Below are 20,014 nucleotides of genomic sequence, written 5' to 3' on the forward strand. Positions count from 1 at the left end.
GTCAGCACATTGTTCTAAGGTATTCCCAGGAACGTCAGAAACAGTCAAACCACTTTGCTTGTAAGTACAGAGGCCAAAACACCACTGTAGAGTCCACAGGCTGGTTCAGTCCTCGTAGTTTACACTAATTCTCTGTGTGGTTTTGGGTAGCTCACCCGTGGTTTTGGGTTAACCTCTCCGCAAGATGGTGGGCAGGATCTAAAAAGGGCTTCCATGTCACTTCCAACTCTGGCTGTCTGACTTGATGAGGACTGTCAAGGGCCAGTGGGTGCCCTCCTCTCCTCACAGGCTACAGCAGCCATCTAGAAAATAGCTCTGTATACAGGCAAGGGAGAAAACTGACATTGTTCCTTTGCTTCTGAGTTCACCTGTAACATCCTTCCTTTAGCAGGTCTGCAGCTATGCTCTCTCCAACTGAGACTTAGAGAACTGGGCATTATAAACAGCACATATAATCCCCTTTTCTCTACCATCGTTGTTCCCTGGTGCTAAGTCCAGAGTTTCCATACCCTGAACTAGACATGGAAGAAGAAAGGAGACTACGCAAAGTTCAGCGGTGCCATTTTTTTTTTTTAAACTTTGTCATCCTAGGACAAAGTTTCTTGAAATATTATGCTTCGGGTTTTTTCCTCAAAAGGCACTGGGGTACTTCTTGAAGATGGTGATTCTTGGGCTCAGCTCAGGATCTACTGATTCAGATCTTTAGGGGGCTGTAAGTCCCCAGATCTTCATTTTCTTTATTTTTATTATTTGCTTTTCATTCATTTGTTTAACTCTTTTCTAGCATATCTTCATGGTGTCTAACACCTCAGTGACAAAGCTTTGTTGATGACAGTGTGGGGGATTGCTTTGAGATCTTCTAATTAAAAGTGCTCTGGGACTACCCAGATTTTCGGTTACTGAGTACAAATCTGCATTTTAAGCCAAATACTGTAGATAATTCTTATTTATGGTAGCTAACATTTGGAAACTACTGTCCTAGAAAAAGGTAGACCAACTTTTAGCCTTTTGCTGCTACTAACCATGATGATTATTCATTCATCCAACAAAGATTTATCATTCACTACTATATGCCAGGTACAACAATGAGCAAAAACACAAAGAACCAGTTCTCACGGAGCTAGCAGTCTAGCAAGAGAAAGAAATGATAAACAAATACATAATATGTCAAGTAGTAAGAAAATCTAGGGAGTGAGATGAAGGGTGAGTGATGGGAGGTACGCTTTTCAGACAAAGTAGGCAGGAAGGCCTGTATGTAGGATGATTGTGCAAAGACAAAAGAAGTGAGGAAAAGAACCATGCGGCTGAGGGAAGAGCGTTCCAGGCAGAGGGAGCCACAAGTAGAAAATCCCTTTCCTTTGCTATGACCTGGTGGTGTTTTGGCCTCTGTACTTACCTGCAAAGTGGTTTGACTGTTTCTGACATTCCTGGGAATACCTTAGAACAATGTGCTGACCTGAGTAGTAACTCTGTGAAGAGGGGAAAACACCTCAAGGATACACTATAAAGAATTGACTGCATGGCAGGCATGTGTCTTGATAAGCCCTCAGGAGGAAACAGAGGTGTACATCCCCCAGGAGAGGGGATGTACGTGGTCTGTTTGAAGAACAGCAAGGAGGCCAGTGTGGCTGAAGTGAGGTGAGTGAAGAGGAGAGTTAGAGGAGATCAGGGGCTAATATCTTGTAGCTTGTTTGCATTATTTCTAGGCTGCAGAATAATACTATACAGTCTGGATTGTGGAACAATGATTTGCGGTGATAATATGTTATACACCTGTTTATTAGTCTTTTGTCCTTATTTATGCTGTAACTCCCTGTTCCTGGCTGAACTCCTAAGACAACCTAAAATAGGTCTTTTGCTTGAGAATTGGGGCAAAGAGTTAGAAAGCTTTGGGAGGGAGGTGCTGTGGACTAAACTGTGTCTCCCTGCAAAGTCATAGTTTGAAGCCCCAACCCCCAACATTATTAAATGTGGCTGCATTTAATAATAGGGCCATTAAGGAGATAATTATGGTTAAATGAGGTTATTAGGGGTGGGACCTTAATTTAACAGGACTGGTGGTGTTTTTGCAAGAAGAGAAATGCAGAAAAAAGACCGCACGAGGACTCAGTTTAGAAGGCGGTCATCAGCAAGCCAAGGAGAGAGGCCCTAGGAGAAACCAGCTTGCTGGCAACTGGATCTGAGACTTCAGCCTCCAGAACTGTGAGAAAATAAACTACTGTTGTTTAAGCCACCCAGACTCTGGCATTTTGTTATGGCAGCCTTAGTGAACCAATACAAGACGGTAGGGCCAGGAGGTCTTCATTTAATTATTCACCCATTTACTTCCTCAGTCTTTGCTGCATGCCCAGTATGTGCAAGGCACTGTGCTACTTCTTTGCATGCATTATTTTATTTAATCTCACAGCAATACTGAAGTAAATTTTATGACCATCACCTTACAGATAAAGAAACAGAGGCTTAGTTAGGGGCAGTCAGTTGGCCAGGGGACATGTTGGAGCTTTTATTCAAATGCAGGACTGTGACAGTAAAGCCTGAGTTTTCCTTCCATCTCAGAAGCGGGAGAACAGAGGTGTGGAGCCAGCCTACCTGGGTCTAAATCCCACCTCTCCTGCTTGCTAACTATGTGACTTTGGGCAACTTAATTATCTTTCTGGGCCTTGATGTCTGCATCTGTAAAATGAGCACAATAAATGCTTTCCATTAACTAGGCTGTAATTAGCACTAAGTGAGCTAATACATTAAAACACTCACAACAGGGCTAGCCACCTAAATGCTTATTATCACCCTGAAGTCATAGGGCCCTGCTTGAAGGAATTTGAAATCTTTCGGCTGTACAGAATATGAAAACCCTCCTCATTCTCATGTAGAGTTTTCATGTGGAAAGGGCCTCAGGTTTCTTATTTGGTAGTTCCAAGAACTAGATTTCAGTGCAATGTAAAGACTTAGGCATACTTGGCATTGTCCAGAAGTAGAATGGCCAGGTTTGAGAGGGGGTGATCTGTCTGTTGCTATCTGGTCAGGAGTGTTGCGAGGAGGTTCAGGGCTCCTGTGAAGGACTGGCATAGAAGAATTCAGAAGTCTTCTCTTGCATAGGAATTTTATAATTCTTTCTAATGGGATGGGAATAGGTGTGCTACAGGACTGGCGCAGCTCTGCTTTCCTTGCACAATATCTTTTCTTTCTTTCTTTCTTTTTGTTTTTGTTTTTTAAACTGAATTGTGTTGCCTTTAGACAGGGCTTGAACTCACAAATTCACAACAGATAGTATCATGCTTTTTTTTTTTTTTTTTTTGGTTCATGCTACGTGCTTAGCTTCTGCAGGAGTTTACATTTGGGGTTCCGACTCCCATGCTTAAACATCCTGTCATCTGGGTTATAGGACAATGAAAAGATTATTAATTAAGGTAGATGTGGCATCCTAACCTTGGCTTGTAAGAGTGACTGTTGGTCAACTCCCCTGAGAGGGCTGCTTTGCTGTTTCTATAGGAATATATGCAACTGAGCATATGCACAATTCTTTCTGGAGGCTTTGACGCAGCAGCTATATCTTGCTGAATAAACATGATATGAAAACATTCTTAGTGGTTCTGTCCTAAGACTGCCTTTCCTTTTCTTCCAAACATCATGCTCTTGTAAGTGGTCTGCCTGGAAGAGCACACTCACCCCTATGCCTGGAATGTTTACTGCTACTTCCAAACAGAACAGAATGTGTTTCTGCCACTGCTCATTGAGAATAAAAAATTCTTTGTCTGGATGTCAAGACAATAAACAGGTTTCCATGTTTATAAAGCAGTTCTATTCAGATACAGTCACAGATAGACATTCAGGAATTTGAGGGCACACCTACAGCCATTTACAACTCTACATAATGTAACAGTAAGGAGTGTTTCCAGTGACCACTTATCTCTGTTTTGTGTGTTCTACCCCTTAAAATATATTCATGTACTGCATAATGACATTTTGGTCAATAACCAACCACATATACGATGGCGATTCCATAAGATTTTCAAATTGTATTTTTAGTGAAGCTTTTCTACGTTTAGATATGTTTAAATATGGAAATACTTACCATTGTGTTACAATTGCCCACAGAAGTCAGGACTGTAACATGCTGTACAGGTTTGTAACCTAGGAGCAATAGGCTATACCATATAGCCTGGATGTGTAGTCAGCCCTATGATCTAGATTTATGTAAGCACAGCCTATATTTCCCCAATGATGAAACTGCCTAACATGCATTTCTCAGAACATATTCCCATCATTAAGCGACGCATGACTGTGTGCTAATCCGCTCTTAGCTCTTCTAATGTATTTTCCTCACAGCAGTCACACAAATCTTTTCATGCAGCAAATATGATATTTTCTTTTTTAAAAAATGCACACCCCTTGATAATTTACAGTTGTTCTCTGGCTTAAGATGAAACTCTGTAATTTACGTTACAGAGGCACACAGGGTCACATCACTTGCTAGCCTCATTTCCACTGTACCCCATGTTGGTCTCTGTGCTCCAGCTACAATGACTTTCCCTCAGAATCTTGCTTTCACCATGACCCTCTGGGGACTGGAACTTGCAAACGTACTCTCCTTTGCCTAAAATATCCTCTCTCTCATTCTTCCTAGTTAAGTTTGACTCATCCTTCAGATCTCAGCTCAAGTGACACTTCTTTAGGGAAGCTCTCCTGATCTTCCTGTGCATAACAAAGCCTCATTAGATCTTGTCCTAATGTCATATCCTCTCCATTGCTGCATTTTTCACAGTTTACATTAATTTATTAGGTTAATTTATTTGCCTACCATAATAGCAGGAGCCATATCTATTTTTACTACCTGTGAACCCATCGCCCAGCTAATATCTGACACATAATAGAGATGTTCTTTATGTGTGTGTTTGTATTTTTTGAATAAATGAATAAATAAATGAATAACTGCTCTTGCAAGGCAGTTCACAGAATACTGAATTTGCTCCCAAAATTTCCCAAAAAGTGACATTCTCATGTATCAACAATAAGATCCAGAGCAGGCTTTCATACATATCTTCAAAGTCATACATTTATTTGCCTCCTGTTTGCTTTTTCTACTAACTGTGCTTTTGCAGACACTTTTGAAGATAAAGGCCTTGGCCCTCTCAGCCCATCTTTTCTCTCAGTTCAGTCTGCCAGTGAAGAAACAATGACTCAGAAAACTAATGAGCCTGTCTCTCTAACGATGGCAGTGATTTCACTGCCGGTGATTTTTCTATTAGATTTATAAAATTGAGTCAAAATGAAGGAATTGCCTTGGGGCACAAAAACCAAAGACAAAAAATAGATCCCGAAACACAAATCAAAACAGCACTGATCAGTGTGTGTTACAGGCAAACACCAGTCAAGGTGATGTAGGTTGAAAGAGTCAAAGAATGAAAACAGGAGCCTCTTTTGCTGGGAACAAGCAAAGTGGGAGGAACCCCAGATTTGCAATTGAAGAAGCTTGATGTCATGCTGGTAAGACCCAGACCTGTCAGTGTAAGTACAGGTGCCATCTATTAGGTGGCTACCAGGCACATTGCATTCAATGTCTTGATTCTTACAATTAAACATGAAAAGGAAGCATTATTACTTCTATAAAGTTGAAAAAAAACACACTCAGAGGATAAATCACTATAAGTCATAATTAAAACTCTAGTTTATCTGATTCCAAAGTGAAAGGCATTTGCAACCAAATATTTCATCTCACAAGTCCTCCCTCACTCTTTTCACCTGTATAATGTGGATAATACCATGCAGACTTGGGATAATCATCCTCCTGTGATAACACAGGGAGAATGCCTGGTGCTCAGTTAGTTTTTATTAAACTTGAGTATCTGTCCTCCCTCTGCTGAGTTCCTTATGGATTATATTAGAAACTCCTGAAAATGGGTTACCACTTCTAATTTAATATGGGAAGATTTAAGAGGGGGATATACTTCCCAAAGCACATATCCCTTAATCTGATGCCAACATCACCAAGTTTCATTATATTGTCGTTTGACTCTGAGGCATAGCAGGATTAGTCAATTTCTCAAGGGGATATCACGTGTGAAGAGGACTGGAATCTAGATGACTCTGAACTGCAGGCCCAGAATTCTTCCTATCACCACGTTGTATCAAAACACACAAATGTAGAGAGGGATAGGGAGAGATTTGTTAAAGGACACACATTTATAGCTGGATAGGAAGGATAAGTTCCAGTGTTCTATACCACTGTATGATGACTATAGTTAACCGTACTATATTAGCTTCAAATATCTGGGAGGAGTATATTAAACATTTCTAACACAAAGAAAGGATAAGTGTTTGAGATGATGAATATGCTAATTACCCTAATCTGATCACTGTACATGGTAGGTGTCAAAACATCACAACATATGCCATGAATATGTACAATTATTTGTCAATTTTTAAAAAGTTTCTTAAACTCCACCCCCCAAAATGTACAAAGGCCAAGAACTGATTTCTGGGGCCTCTACTAATATAAAGAGTATTAATAATAGCTAATTTTTATTAAGCTCTTAATTTGCACTGGGTAATGCACATCTACTTGGTATGAATGATCACATTTACTCACCAAAGCACTTGTCTGATATATGCAACATTTCCCTCCCTTTTTATAGATGATAAAATTAAAGGCCAGGAAATAAAATGACTTTCTGTATATTAGGTAGATGTTTTCGCCAATACCTGAATATAAACTCTTGAAGCAAATTCACAGCTACCTTGAAGCAAATAAGTGCTCAACATAGTTTCACTGAACTCTTAGGTAGATGACAGTGCCTTGATTCTTCCCACGGCAGGTACTTTTCTGCCAGATATCAGAAGCCTTCACCAAAAGTAACCTCTTTTCAGCTGCAGATTTACTGTCATTTTAGAGAGATTTTCTCCCAGAGCCCTTCCCTTGAGCTTTTAGTATATTTCTCTAGGCTGGCCATTGCTGAGTTCTTACCTCTGACTGTAGAGAAGATTCACTTGGGGAAGCTTAAAAACTGAGATTCTGGGGGCCCAGTTCCAGGGGATGTAATTCAATAGGGCTGTGGTAGAGATAGCTCTGTGTATTTGCCGAGGTGATTCCCATGCATAGCCAGGGTTAAAACCTGTTAGAGTTGTGTGCGTACGCCTTTTTCCCTCTTGCTAGTCACTGTACCTTAAAGTACAGATGAGTGTTTTTTTTCTTTTAATTATCCATGTGCTAAGAACAATGCCTGAAATGTAGGCAGTCTTGTAGGGCAGCAGAGAGCCTGGACTCCGGACTCAGGCAGTGTGGGTACACACCCTGATCTATCACATTTTGGCTGGGTGGTTTTTGATAGGTTACTCAGTCTTTTTGTGCCTTATCTGCTCATCTGTAAAATAGGGAAAATGAATAGTACTTATCTCATAATATTTTTGAGAGATAGTAACTGTAAAGTACTTAGCACAAGGCCTGGCAAGTAATGAGCCTACAATAAATGCTAGCTTTGTAGGTAAGCAAAACATTTAATGGGCTATCCTTTGTTATTGCTGTGGTGAATGCAGTGGGAAATACGAAAGAAGAATGTGACGCCCCATTCGTTGACTATTCACAGCCATTATGCTAGGTGTTTTACAACACTTTTTTTCACTCTCATAACAATACTTCAATATATTATCATTAGAGAAGGAAATACACCAGTTGAGTAATGGAAGGTCATCCAGCAGGTAATTAAGAGTGCTGAGATTGGAATTCAGGTTTGTCTAGTTTTGAAACCCATTTCCCCCACTTTATTCCTAAGACTTAATGTAAACATTCCCTCATATATTCGTGCTTTCAATCCACAAATATTTATTATATGTTTGATATGTGGGAGAAACTGTTCTGCCTACTGGAGATATAGAAATGTACAAAACAGAGAAAGCCTCCGCATTCATGTCACGTACATTCTATAGTGGGAAAGACAGGCAACAAACAAGTTAAGAGATGTATAACAGGTCAGGTAAAGATAAGTGCTATGAAGGAAAAATAAACAGGGTAAAAGTAACCGGGGGTGGGAAAGGAGGCAGAGAGAGAGAGAGAATCTTGAGAGAAAGGGAGTGAGCATGTGTGTGTGTGATATTTTACATAGGAAGGCCAGGAAAGGATGCTCTGGTGAAGAAACATTTGAGTGATGGATGTGATAAGATGCAATTGGATTCCTGATATTTTTAAGAGGTGAAGCCCAAAGGATTTACCACAGAATAGGAAGAATGATATGAGAGAAAGAAGGAAATTGAGGCCGGCTCCAAGGTTTTTGGCTTGAGTCTCCAGGAGAACAGAGTTCCCTCTTACTTCCTAGGCTGGAGAAGAATTCTGCACAAACAGGGGTTTTTTTTCAGGAGGGAAATCAACAGGTCTGTTTTGAGGTCTCTACTATGCATCTGATTGGAAATGTTGGCTAGGAAGCTGGACGTACAAGTCTGCAGTTTAGGGGAGAGATTGGAGCTGGATATAGAAATTAAATCAATGATATATAAGCCCATAGGAGTGGATGAGATCACTTATGAGCAAGTATATGTTAAGGAGAGGACTGATTCCTGGGCTTCAATGTTTACAGGTTAGGAAGATGATAAGGAACTGGCAGGGAGTCTGAGACTACAAGGGAGAGAGAAACAGAGAGAAAGAGTGCGTCTTGAGGCCAAGACAAGAAACCCCTTCAGGAAGGACAGAGCAATCATCTGTCGGTGTTGCTGCGGGCTGCAGTGGGAAGAGGACTGGAAAAGCATGACTGAACTCTGCAGTGTGGTGGTCATTGGTGACTCTCACAAGTGCAATTTTGGTGGCATGATAGAAAGCGCAAATCAGAGGAGCAGTGGCAACAGTGAGTGTGGATGACACTTTCAAGACATTTTTCTGAAAAGAGGAGCAGGTGATGGGGCAGCAGGTGAAGGAAGATACAGGCTCGTGAGATCAGTGTTTAAAATGAGATGATTTATAGCATGTGTGTGGACTGTAAAACATGACCCTGTAGAGAGAAAAACCTTGGTGCTGGCAGAGTGGGAACAAGTGCAGGAGTGATGTGCTTGGGTAAGACAGAGGGGAGGTGACCCGGCTTAAAGTGGAGGCTTGGCCTTAGATGAGAGCAGGGATAATTTATGCATTGTATATACAATTCAAAAAATATGTTTCAGACGTAAAGCGATATCAAACAATGTAAGGTTTTTGCCTTACTTAATTCTTACAATAACTCCTTGAGTTGAACATTACTATTTCTATGTTACAGAGAAATGCTGTGCGCACTTGGAAAAGACTTTAAATGTAGGTGTGCATTTATAAGATGAGAGAGATGGATGAGAAAATGAGTAGTCAGGGAAAGCTGTGGGTGGATGTGCGTTTGACGTGGGCTATGAAGAGTGGGTTGGTTCTAAATATGTGAAGGGGACTGAGAAGAGAATTTCAAACACTTGAAAAATAAGAATCCATAAATATGAAAAAGGCACAAAATATAGTAGTAATGAATCCATTCTTAGCATGTACCCTGGAACCAGACTGCATGGGTTCTAATCCTAGCCCTTGCATTTAACAGCTGTGTCAACTTAGACTAGTTATTTAACTTGTCTGTGACTTGGTTTTCTCATGGATAAAATGAGGGTAACAGTGTTGACCTTATAGAATTGTTAGGGACACACACACACACACACACACACACACACACAAACACATCCATACCTACATTGATATACACATGGTAAAATTGTGCCTAGCAAATAGTATGCGTTCTATGTTTTACTTATTCTCGTATTATTATTATTTATAATATAACAAAGAATTAGAAAAATATGATGCTATTTTTCCCTCTGTGTGTGTGTGTGTGTGGACTTCCAGCAAACACGCTTCCAGTGTCACTAAGATACTTGCTTTAAGATATGTCCTCCTCTTGAAGGAGCATTGTTGATAGAATATGGGTCAGTTTGTTTATTCACTCTCCCATTGAGTCCTTCATTTAAGAAGGATTTCTTGAGCATCTACTCAGAGTCAAGCTCTGTACTAAACCAGGATGCCAAGACTGAAGATGAGTAGGGCAGAATTCCTGTGCACAAGTTGCTGCTGGCCACTCAGGAGACAGACATGTAAACAGACTGTTTCAATGTAATCTGAAGGCTGTTCTCATACTCAGAAGGAAATGTGCAGTGTGATATAAAGATTAAGAGTACCGATTTGGGATTCAGAGAATTTGGACTTGAGTCTTGGCTCTACCACTTCACTAGCTGTGGTCCTGAGTAGGTTGCATCCGAGTCAGTTTCCTCATCTATATACATGGAGATAATGGCGTTTAATAAGAGAGACTGTTGTGAGGAGCAAATGAGATGGCACAGGCACAGCCCTTAGCACACAGCCAGTGGTCCACAGGGTCCATGGTGCGGAAGCTGCTGCTTCTTATTTCTTCTTTCCACTCTCCTTGTGGTTTGTGTGACTCATAATAACAACTTCATTTTTGGAGTTGTTGAAGACATCTTCCTAGAAAGACTTGACTCAAGCTGAGTTTTCAAGCATGGGGAGAGATTTGCAGCATGGAAATGAGAGAAAGACAATTTTGGGAAAGGAAGAAGCACGTGGCAAGTCACACTACCCTTGTCCCTTTAGGAAAAGAAAGTGTCCCTACTGATTTGTTAGATAACAATAACAGGCCCTCCATTGCCTGGTGCCAAATTAGATCCACCAGAAAGTATCAGGCAAGGTTCCTTGTACTTCACTGACTCTCTCTTTTCTGTTTTGTTTCTTTTTTTTTTTCAGATGGAGTCTCACTCTATTGCCCAGGCTGGCGTGCGTTGGTGTGATCTCGGCTCACTGCAACATCTGCCTCCCAGGTTCAAGTAATTCTCCTGCCTCAGCCTCCTGAGTAGCTGGGACTACAGGTGCCCACCACACCCAGCTTAAATGGCTTCTTTTTTTTTGTTTGTTTGTTTTTGTTTTTGTTTTTGTTTTTGTTTTTTTTTGAGACGGAGTCTCGCTCTGTCGCCCAGGCTGGAGTGCAGTGGCCGGATCTCAGCTCACTGCAAGCTCCGCCTCCCGGGTTTACGCCATTCTCCTGCCTCAGCCTCCCGAGTAGCTGGGACTACAGGCGCCCGCCACCTCGCCCGGCTAGTTTTTTGTATTTTTTAGTAGAGACGGGGTTTCACCATGTTAGCCAGGATGGTCTCGATCTCCTGACCTAGTGATCCACCCGTCTCGGCCTCCCAAAGTGCTGGGATTACAGGCTTAAATGGCTTCTTTATAGCTATGATTGGAATTTTGTTTCTGCAATTCTGATACCACTTCTGTGGATGAATCCTCCCCTACCAAGGGGAAGGTGTTATGTGCTTCGTTAATGAGGTCCACAGAGAAGGAAGTCAGTCCAATCCTCTTCGCAAAACCCTGATTATGGATCTGCACTATTTGGTTGCCCTGGCTTCTGTTTGTATCTTCTTATTTCAAGTTAAAGAACACTATAATAAAACTAGTTCCTTAAAGTATGGTTACAGAAGGCTCCCCAAGCCACAATGATAAAAACAATTTTTGTGCATGTAGGTGTGAATGCTTTTCAGAATATTTTTCACATATGGTTTTGGAAATTTATCCATACAACAGCCTTGGTATTTGTCATCTTTCATTCAACAAAAATTTACTAAGCACCTATAATGTGCCTGGTATTGTTCTGGTTCTGGAGGTGTGACAGTTACACATGGGTCCTGCTTCCAGTGCAGCAGGGAGGCAGACACTAACAAAACAGTCACATTGGTTTCCCCATAATGACAAATTAGCGTAAGTGCTTTGAAGTAAGAAATCCAGTTCTTTAAGAACTGTGATCAGCTGAGGGTCAGGATTGCTTCTGAGCTTGAGCTGAGAGTTGAAGGTTGGAATTTACAAGGCAAGGGGGCAGAAGGAAAAGAGAAGCAGCCCAAAAGTCTATGGTGGGAGGGAGAATGTTGAGGAACCAAAGAAGGCCTATGTATCTGGGGGTCAGGCAAGATAGAGTGTATTTGACACCAGTCAGGAAAGTCAGGCAGGGTCAGAATATGCAGATCTCGCAGGCCACAAAACCACAGAGAGGTTTCAAATGTGAGTTTTTGTGTTCTAGAGTGTGGGGTGGTAAGGTAATCATATTTTTAAAAAATTATTCTGACAGCTACATGCAGAACCAAATCTCCATCTAATGGATGAAAAAGCAGGCTTGAGGGCTCAGAGTGAGGGAGGAAAGGGAAAAGGAACCAATAGTTGTGAACCATATATTGTTGATTTACCTTATATACAAATCTGTTTCTATATATAATGTGCTTAGATAATGCCTTTGATACACTAAATACAAGTGAACGCTGGTTATTACTATTATTATTATCACCCTGGTATTTCATTCTGAATGTATTTTTTTGCAACTATCCTGTGGAGTATTGTTATATATATTTTAAAATGAGGCAACTAAGACTCAGAGACGTTAAATAACTTCTCAGTATCTCTCAGTTAACATGTAACAGAGCTAAGATTCAAAGCCTATGGCCTTCCTGAATTAAAAAAAAAATGATAAAGAGAAGTTGGGAAGACAAGCCAAGTTTTCTAATTAGGATGGTTCTATCCCCTAAGAAGCCCAGAAATTGTTGAAACTCTTAAATTTGTTCTAGAGTTTCTCTTAAGGAGATTGTTTGGGTTATTTGTATTTATTTGACTTTCACAGAGATATTCACACATTATTCATTCTGCACCTTTTCAAATTAATAAAATGTGAAGTTCACAGCCATATTTTTTTCTAGTATAGACTACAGGGTGACACGATTGCCAATGATATAAACACACACACACACACACACACAAACACAACCTCAGGCGTATTCTGATATTTTTTTCCCCAGACAAACTTTAAGTAAGTATAACTAGTTTCTGGTGACACAGTGATGTGTTTGAGGAAACCACTCATTGCTTAAGGTAATGTGAAAAATAAAGCAAACTTCAATATCTAAGAAAACACATGGGCATGGGACTCAAAAACAGACGGCACCTATCATGTGCAGAGCATTACAAAGAACTTTATTCAATGGTCACATTTCATCTCAGCATCCTTGTTATAGCTAAAACTGGGCATAGAGCAATTAAGTGACCTGGCACTGCTTCCTTGGCACCTTGGCACATAACTCATGTCTTTTCCACTGTGTCCCAGAGCCTCCTCCATGATGTTAATGTTTGACAAATGCTATTTTCCTTACCCATTGTCATTATCAGGTTTACAACAAATTTAAATACATGCCATTCTACCCTCCCATCCTGAAATCTGGTGATCGTGGGTGAAGCAGAAATTGTTTTGACATAAGCAAAATGGGGTTTCCATTTTAATGAAATAAATCAGTGAAATTCAATTTTCACAAACAACTTTAAAAGTTCTTGTTGTTGCAGTGGTTTTTTTCTGTATGATATAGGATGTTTCATCTGATTAATACACAAGACAGCAACTGAGTAGACCAAGAGTTTAAATTTTCAAAGTCTAAGCAGGCAGGAGAGGACAAGAGAACCAATCAGAAATACAAAAGTCATCTAGGCAGTTTCTCTATGGCTTTAGATCTTTAGTATTGGAAAAGTTCTCCTGGAGATTTTGGTCCCTGCCATTCTTCCATTCCTCTCCTCCCCTCAATATGGATAAGGACTTACTAAGTTTCTCTCCACGGGGAAGAAAAGATTTCTCAGTGAACCATTTCCTTTTGCCATCAATACATTTTTAAAGGGAAATATCCAACTGTAAAAAAAAAAATCTATGAGATATCAATGTCTAGGAAAAATACCACCCTCAGTCTCAATTCAAGGGTGATCCCAAATGTTAACTCCCTTTCCTGAAGGTACTAATAAAAAATTACCTTATGGTATAATGCATGCTTCCTTCATTTTAAACACACAGCGCCCAATCTCAGGATTCTACTTGGAGGATGAAGACAAGAGTGAGTTTTCGGAAGAGGCTTGTCGCCAGTTCAGTTCCAAGACAGTGTGGCTAGACATGAGTTGGAGTCACAACACCTCACCATCCTCAACCCTTTTCAATCAAATACCACTAGCAGGACAATCCTTAAGCCTTAAAAATGCCCAGCCAGTTGCTTTTCTTGAAATTGTTCTTTTTCTAGGATATGTCAGATCTAAAACACAGGCAAATCACATATAGAAGGCATATAACCAGCTTCTGACTATAGAAATGTTGAATTCTGCAGTGCTTAGTTGAAGGGGAATTGCCAGAATGTTTGCAAGGCACACATACACGTATGCATAGCATGCTAGGTTAGAAGGCAGCAGAGAAGGTCCCCAGAAAAAAACAGGAACTGGGGAAGGTGTAGAAGGCTCAGCCTACCCTCTCTTTAAAGTATTAACTTAGGACCCCCAGAAACCACATTTCCTGTAGGTGCCGAAAGTCAGCTGTGTTCTTACTGCTCTGTAACCCAAGTACAGACTCCAAGTGAACCAGTCCAACAATCAACAGTCCCTAGTGATGTACTAAGCTAATTCTATTTTGCTAATTGCTTTCTTGGGCATGGACCAAGTTATCAAACAGACAGTGACAAAACAGAGAGCTCGGAAAGATGTATGTGGCAGCACCTACTGATTTTTTTTTCCTTGACACGAGTTCCAATGACTTGTTTGCATGGTAAATGAAACAAGGAAAATTGGCAAAATATTTCTGAGTTATTTTCCAATTAGCTGTGTCAGCTTTGAGATTACCTTTGCAACATTATTCTGCTTTTCAGAAAACGCTTCCCTTTCCTTGTACAAGACAGACTGATTTTAGAAGCAGATCTAAGTCTGTCGGATATAAGCTTTTGCCAGGAATGACAGTCACCTAGTAGCTACAGAAAGCAGCATCAGCAGAACCTGTGGGAAGTCAGACACCAGCCCACTTTTCCCACCCACCCACCAAGATACTCTCCCTCTCTGGTCTGTACCTTCCGTGTGGCAGCTGGAAGAAAGGATGGTGTTCGGAGGTCTGAAGATGTAAGGCAGGTAACGAGAGAAGCATTTCATCTTCCAAATAAAAAATAAAAATCTACATAAAAAAACAGTCTCCTGAATCCATAAGGATTCTCTCGGCCTTTTAAGCTGGCTACATCACCAATATGTTTATGTAGGTTCTTTCCCAGATTTGCAAAGCTGGGGTGCCCGAGGAATAACTGGCGATGGGTCCCATTTTGCCATCAGCGCCAGGAAGCACTGCCTTACATTTCTGCATGCAGCTCAAACTCAGAAGCCCCCAAGCAAGCCGGGATATAGCCTCTTCATTGGCTGAAGCTCCTCCGAGCAGGATTTGCTGAGTAAGTCAGTCCTGCCTGTAAACACACGCTGAAATGCTCTGCCTGAAACCTCTACCTTTTCCCATGTGGTGAGTTTCTCTTTTCGCAAGAGAAATCCAGCAGGATATGGGAGTAGTGAGGATAAGTGACCATCTCTTATTTAGCTGAAAGATCAGATGAAACAAAGACAGCATAGTGTTCCGCCCTGGAGAGAGATGGCTGTTAAAAGGAGCTACCCGTAATGCCATGGATCTCAGGAATATTAAAGTACAGTGCAATGAAATGGGTCTCTGTCCTTGCTTAATCTAGATTTAGTTCTATTTTTTAAAATACTAAAGCCCAAACAATAGGACCATTTATCATTTAGGTGAAGCCCAAAGCTGGGTTGAGTAGTCGGTGACAGAGGGCTAACACAGACAGATTCTGTGCTCCACTGCTGCCTCTTTCTTCCCCTGCCAGCCTTAACCGCGAAGCAATAACTTAGTTCTGAGTTATTCACTCTCCAAATAGAAAGCCACAACACAGGAAGAGAGACTAAACCCAAAGGAACTGACCCTTCATCAATCCATGTACCCTGATGGCATTAAAAAACATGGAAAAACTAAGTTGATCCAAGGATTACACAACTTTACCAAAACTCTGAGATTTCAAATGAGAGAGAGAGAGAGACACAGAGACAGACAGAGACAGACAGACTGATATTATTTAAGGACATGACCAACCACAAGGTATAAGTAATTTGGGATGGGGAATTGGTTTGGTTTTGGCCCATGAAATAATAATGACTTTGGAAACCCTATCACTGGAAGGCAAGAAAGCACAGGGCTTCAGTTTGGGGTTTATAAAATCTGTCAAAGACACTATTGTATATAATGAAGAGGAAGAGACAAATGTCCTTCATGCTGCATTCAGAGGCACAAGGAAATGATTTAAATGTCCATAAAAGAAAACCAACATTTTCCTGAGTAAGATTTTTAAAAATAAAATAAAAGTGTTCTGCCGGGCGCGGTGGCTCACGCCTGTAATCCCAGCACTTTGGGAGGCCGAGGCGGGCGGATCACAAGGTCAGGAGATCGAGACCACGGTGAAACCCCGTCTCTACTAAAAATACAAAAAATTAGCCGGGCGCGGTTGTGGGCACCTGTAGTCGCAGCTACTCGGGAGGCTGAGGCAGGAGAATGGCGGGAACCCGGGAGGCGGAGCTTGCAGTGAGCCGAGATCGCGCCACTGCACTCCAGCCTGGGCGACAGAGCGAGACTCCGTCTCAAAAAAAAAAATAAATAAATAAATAAATAAATAAAAAATAAAAAAAAAATAAAAGTGTTCCTTGAAAATCTGATGGAAAAATATTTAAGCCTTTATGGGCTCTCTTCCTTACAAAAATACTTAACTCAGCATTGGAGAAATGTGCTGGTCTCCCCAGGAGGGAAAAAACAAAGTCATTAGAGTGCCAGAACAGCCCATGGTCATGTCAATCCATTCCCCCACCAGTATGCCACTTCTCTGGCTCTCGGACTGTTATGACATGATGACAAACTGCTGGCAGAGTCGGGCCAGTTAGTTCTGCAATAATCATATAACCTCCTTAGACCCAGGACTTGGCAAGGTAGGGCCATCCTAAGTAAGGTGCTGTTTAAACATTGCCTAAGTGGTCTGGTTTGTTTGCGTGAGTAATTTCAAACTCGCAACACAAGAGTATATGCAGGAGTGTCTTCTGAAGAGATACTTCATATCTAACCTCTGGCCCGCAGGGTGAGAGTGGAAGGAGTGTGGGCTTTGGGTTCAATTTGACCCTGACAGTTTACATTCCAGTGCATTCACTTGGTGGCCAGGTAGAAATGAACAAACTTTAACACTGCAAACCTCAGTTTCTCCATCTATAAAATAGGAACAATAGCAAGGTTTTCCTCATGTATTCTTGAAAGAAGTGAGACAATAAGCATAGAGATCTGGCACATTGCAAGCACGTGATAAGCTACCAGTGTTGCTGCTATTAGCCTTCTCTGAGCTTCTGTGCCATGCACCAACCTAAGAGTAGTGGAAGAGGGGATGTGCTTAAGAGGAGTGATGCTGCAGTTAGACAGCCAGGGTTTAATCCTGCCTTAGACATTGACTTACTGTGTGATCTTGGGCAACTTACTTAACATATGTCAGCCTCATTACAGGCCTAACAAGGATAATAATAGAATCTTAAATGATATTGTTGAGGACACAATAGGATAGTTCATATAAATGGCTTAGCTCAGCGTCTAGCACATTGTAAGTGCTTCCTAAGTTTAATTACTATTGTCTATAACAGTAGTACCAGCCCTTAATTACGGCATATTACTTTACTTACCTATCTTATCTAAATAATGAAAGTTCAAACTCTTGAGGGGAAGATCAATGTCTAATTCATCTTTATATTCCTTCTTCCTCACCCAGTGCCCGCACAAAGTAGATAGTAAATATTAGGTGAGTAAGTGAATGGATGAATGGATAAATCAATATATATAGGTAAAGCTTCTGGAAGATATTTTGTACTTTTTATGTGTGTGTGAAGGTCCTTTACAGCACAAATGAAGTGGATTTGAGCCTATCATAAAACTGGAATAGATCATTCAAACAAAGGCATTATGGAATTTTTAGATAGACATGCTTCAACTTTAATTGTGTATTTCAGTCTTAAATAAACGGTAGGCACTTAGTGAATACTTTCTAAGTCAATAGTAGGCACTCAGTAATTACTTCCTGAGTGAAAAAAAGACTCACTGAGGATTATAGCCATAGCTATCCGCAAAGAACTCAATAAAAACAAAACAGAACAGACAAAATACTGTCTTCTCAATTAGAAGCAAAAAAAAAAAAAATGAGACTAGAACTCAAGTCCCAAATAGGCCTCTCCAAACCAGCCAATACCTCTTGACCTCAACTGAAAATATGTTTTCAATTCAAATCTTAAATGATTGATCTAGTGTTAGGCCTAGGCACCTATTTACTCACATGCAGAATGGGCAAGAGGCAGAAAAAACAAATTTGAAATTTCTTTGGACAGGTGAATCTGCTGCAGGTAGTTTGCACTGCACCATTTGAACTGCTTCAGTGTGCTTCTTGTCTATTTGATTCTCTCAACAATCCCATTTTACAGAAGAGAAAACAGGCTGAGGGGATATAATAATTCATCCACAAGAGATCCCTTATTTCCGCACTGGAATCACCTGATGAGCTAGTGAAGAATGCAGATTTCACAGTCCTCAAGCCAGTGGATCCAGATTCCCTGGGGATAAGAAGTGATTCTTCCTTGAAAGTTTGAGAACCTCTGGAGTAAGATGTTTAATTTCACACTCTGGCTTGACAAGTTTGGGTAACGGAAAGTTTTCCAAATACCTTTGTCTAAATCACGTATCCAACAATTTGTTGCCACCCTGATGATGTGTCAGGCTGAGTGATGGGGACATAGGATATGAGATACCACTGCTGCTCTAAAGAAGTGCATATTCCAGAAAAAACAGATGAATGAACTGTTTTAATACAGCCACATATGGGCTATGACAGCAGGAAGAGGATATGAAAAGATTCTTTGGGATTATAAAGCCCCAAAAGGTCAATGTTAGAGATCCATGTTTTTGCATTAGGCATTATTTATAAAAAAATAAACAAAAAACACCTCCTGTTAAAAGGCAATTATCTTACTGGGAGGCATAGCAAATGAAGAGTTAGCAGTCATTAACTCTGTAAGTGGCATTAGTCTCTGATACATCTAATGTCGTCACAGATAAGAGCAGGGTCACCAGGAGAGGAGAGGAATGGTGTCATTATAAGGAGAAGGGAGGATCTAAAGCAATGGCAGAGGTTTCTGGAGGGAGAGCCGAAGAGCAGAAAGAGGTCTCTGAAAGGGAAACCAGGAGCCTCAGAGGAAGGAAAGATAAAGGTGACCCATTTAGGTGCCATGTGAGAAGGCCCCTTGAGTGTGGCAGAGCAGAGTCCAGAGACAAGAAATTTCTCCAGATGATTTCTGCATGTCAGGTTCTGACAGTGGCAAACAAGCAATTAATTGGGAGTTTCTTGAATGCTGTGCTCTGGACTAGGCTGCTCTAAGCTTTTCTTTAGACTGACCTCCTGGGAGAGCAGAAGCAATCATTTCTGCCCGCCAAGTCCAGCTGGAGCCCCTGCCTTTGGGCCAATGGACTTGGAGTCTCCTAACTGCCTGTTCTCACTGGTTCCAGTCTTGTTGCCTACCTCATTGAAGCCCAAGTTTTACAGAAAAGTTACCCTGATAATTCTCTTTGTATGTTTTTATAACCTCCTTTGGGGGAAGGTTCATCATTACAGTTTTACATTTTGCTATGAAGGAAACTAAATCCCAGGGAAAAAAATTAGCTTATTTAATATTAATCAGGATGAGTCTGCCCAGGTTTTTACTCTTAAGTCAAAGCAAAGCAAATTCCTACTCCTTCTTCAAATCTTAAATGAAGTGCTACATCTCCAAGGAGAGGTTTCTTGACGCCTCAGACTGGATCAAATCCCCCTCTTACAGACTCGCACACACCATGTTCCTCTTTTAAAATACTCGTTCCTTATTGAGCATATTTACTGAGCACCTGCTTAGGCCAGGCACTGCGCATAGTGCTAAGGAATCCATAGTAAACATGACGATAAAACACCTACTCTCAGCCAGGTGTGGTGGCTCACCCCTCTAATCCCAGCATTCTGGGAGGCCGAGGTGGCTGGATCACTTGAACTCAGGAGTTTGGGAGCAGCCTGGACAACAGGGTGAATACTCATCTCTAAAAAA

At 41.0% G+C, this 20,014-nt stretch overlaps 1 protein-coding gene across 24 annotated transcripts in view; it reads right to left on the reverse strand.

The window, feature by feature from the left end:
• PPP2R2B (protein phosphatase 2 regulatory subunit Bbeta) overlaps positions 1-20,014 on the reverse strand; it is a 484,188-nt gene that overhangs the window by 443,840 nt on the left and 20,334 nt on the right. For 7 of the 24 annotated variants that reach the window (XM_005558154.4, XM_045395004.2, XM_005558149.4 and 4 more), the window contains exon 1: positions 14,896-15,192. The exons of 16 other annotated variants lie outside the window; for them this stretch is intronic. In XM_005558154.4, coding sequence (XP_005558211.1) covers positions 14,896-14,974 — 79 coding nt within the window. In that variant the 5' untranslated portion in view covers positions 14,975-15,192. Of the gene's footprint in view, positions 1-14,895; positions 15,193-20,014 lie in introns of those variants that run through there. One more of the 24 variants, XM_065546928.2, reaches the window with a different exon arrangement.

This window comes from Macaca fascicularis, chromosome 6 (assembly GCF_037993035.2).
Source record: "Macaca fascicularis isolate 582-1 chromosome 6, T2T-MFA8v1.1".
Classification (NCBI taxonomy): Eukaryota; Metazoa; Chordata; class Mammalia; order Primates; family Cercopithecidae; genus Macaca; species Macaca fascicularis.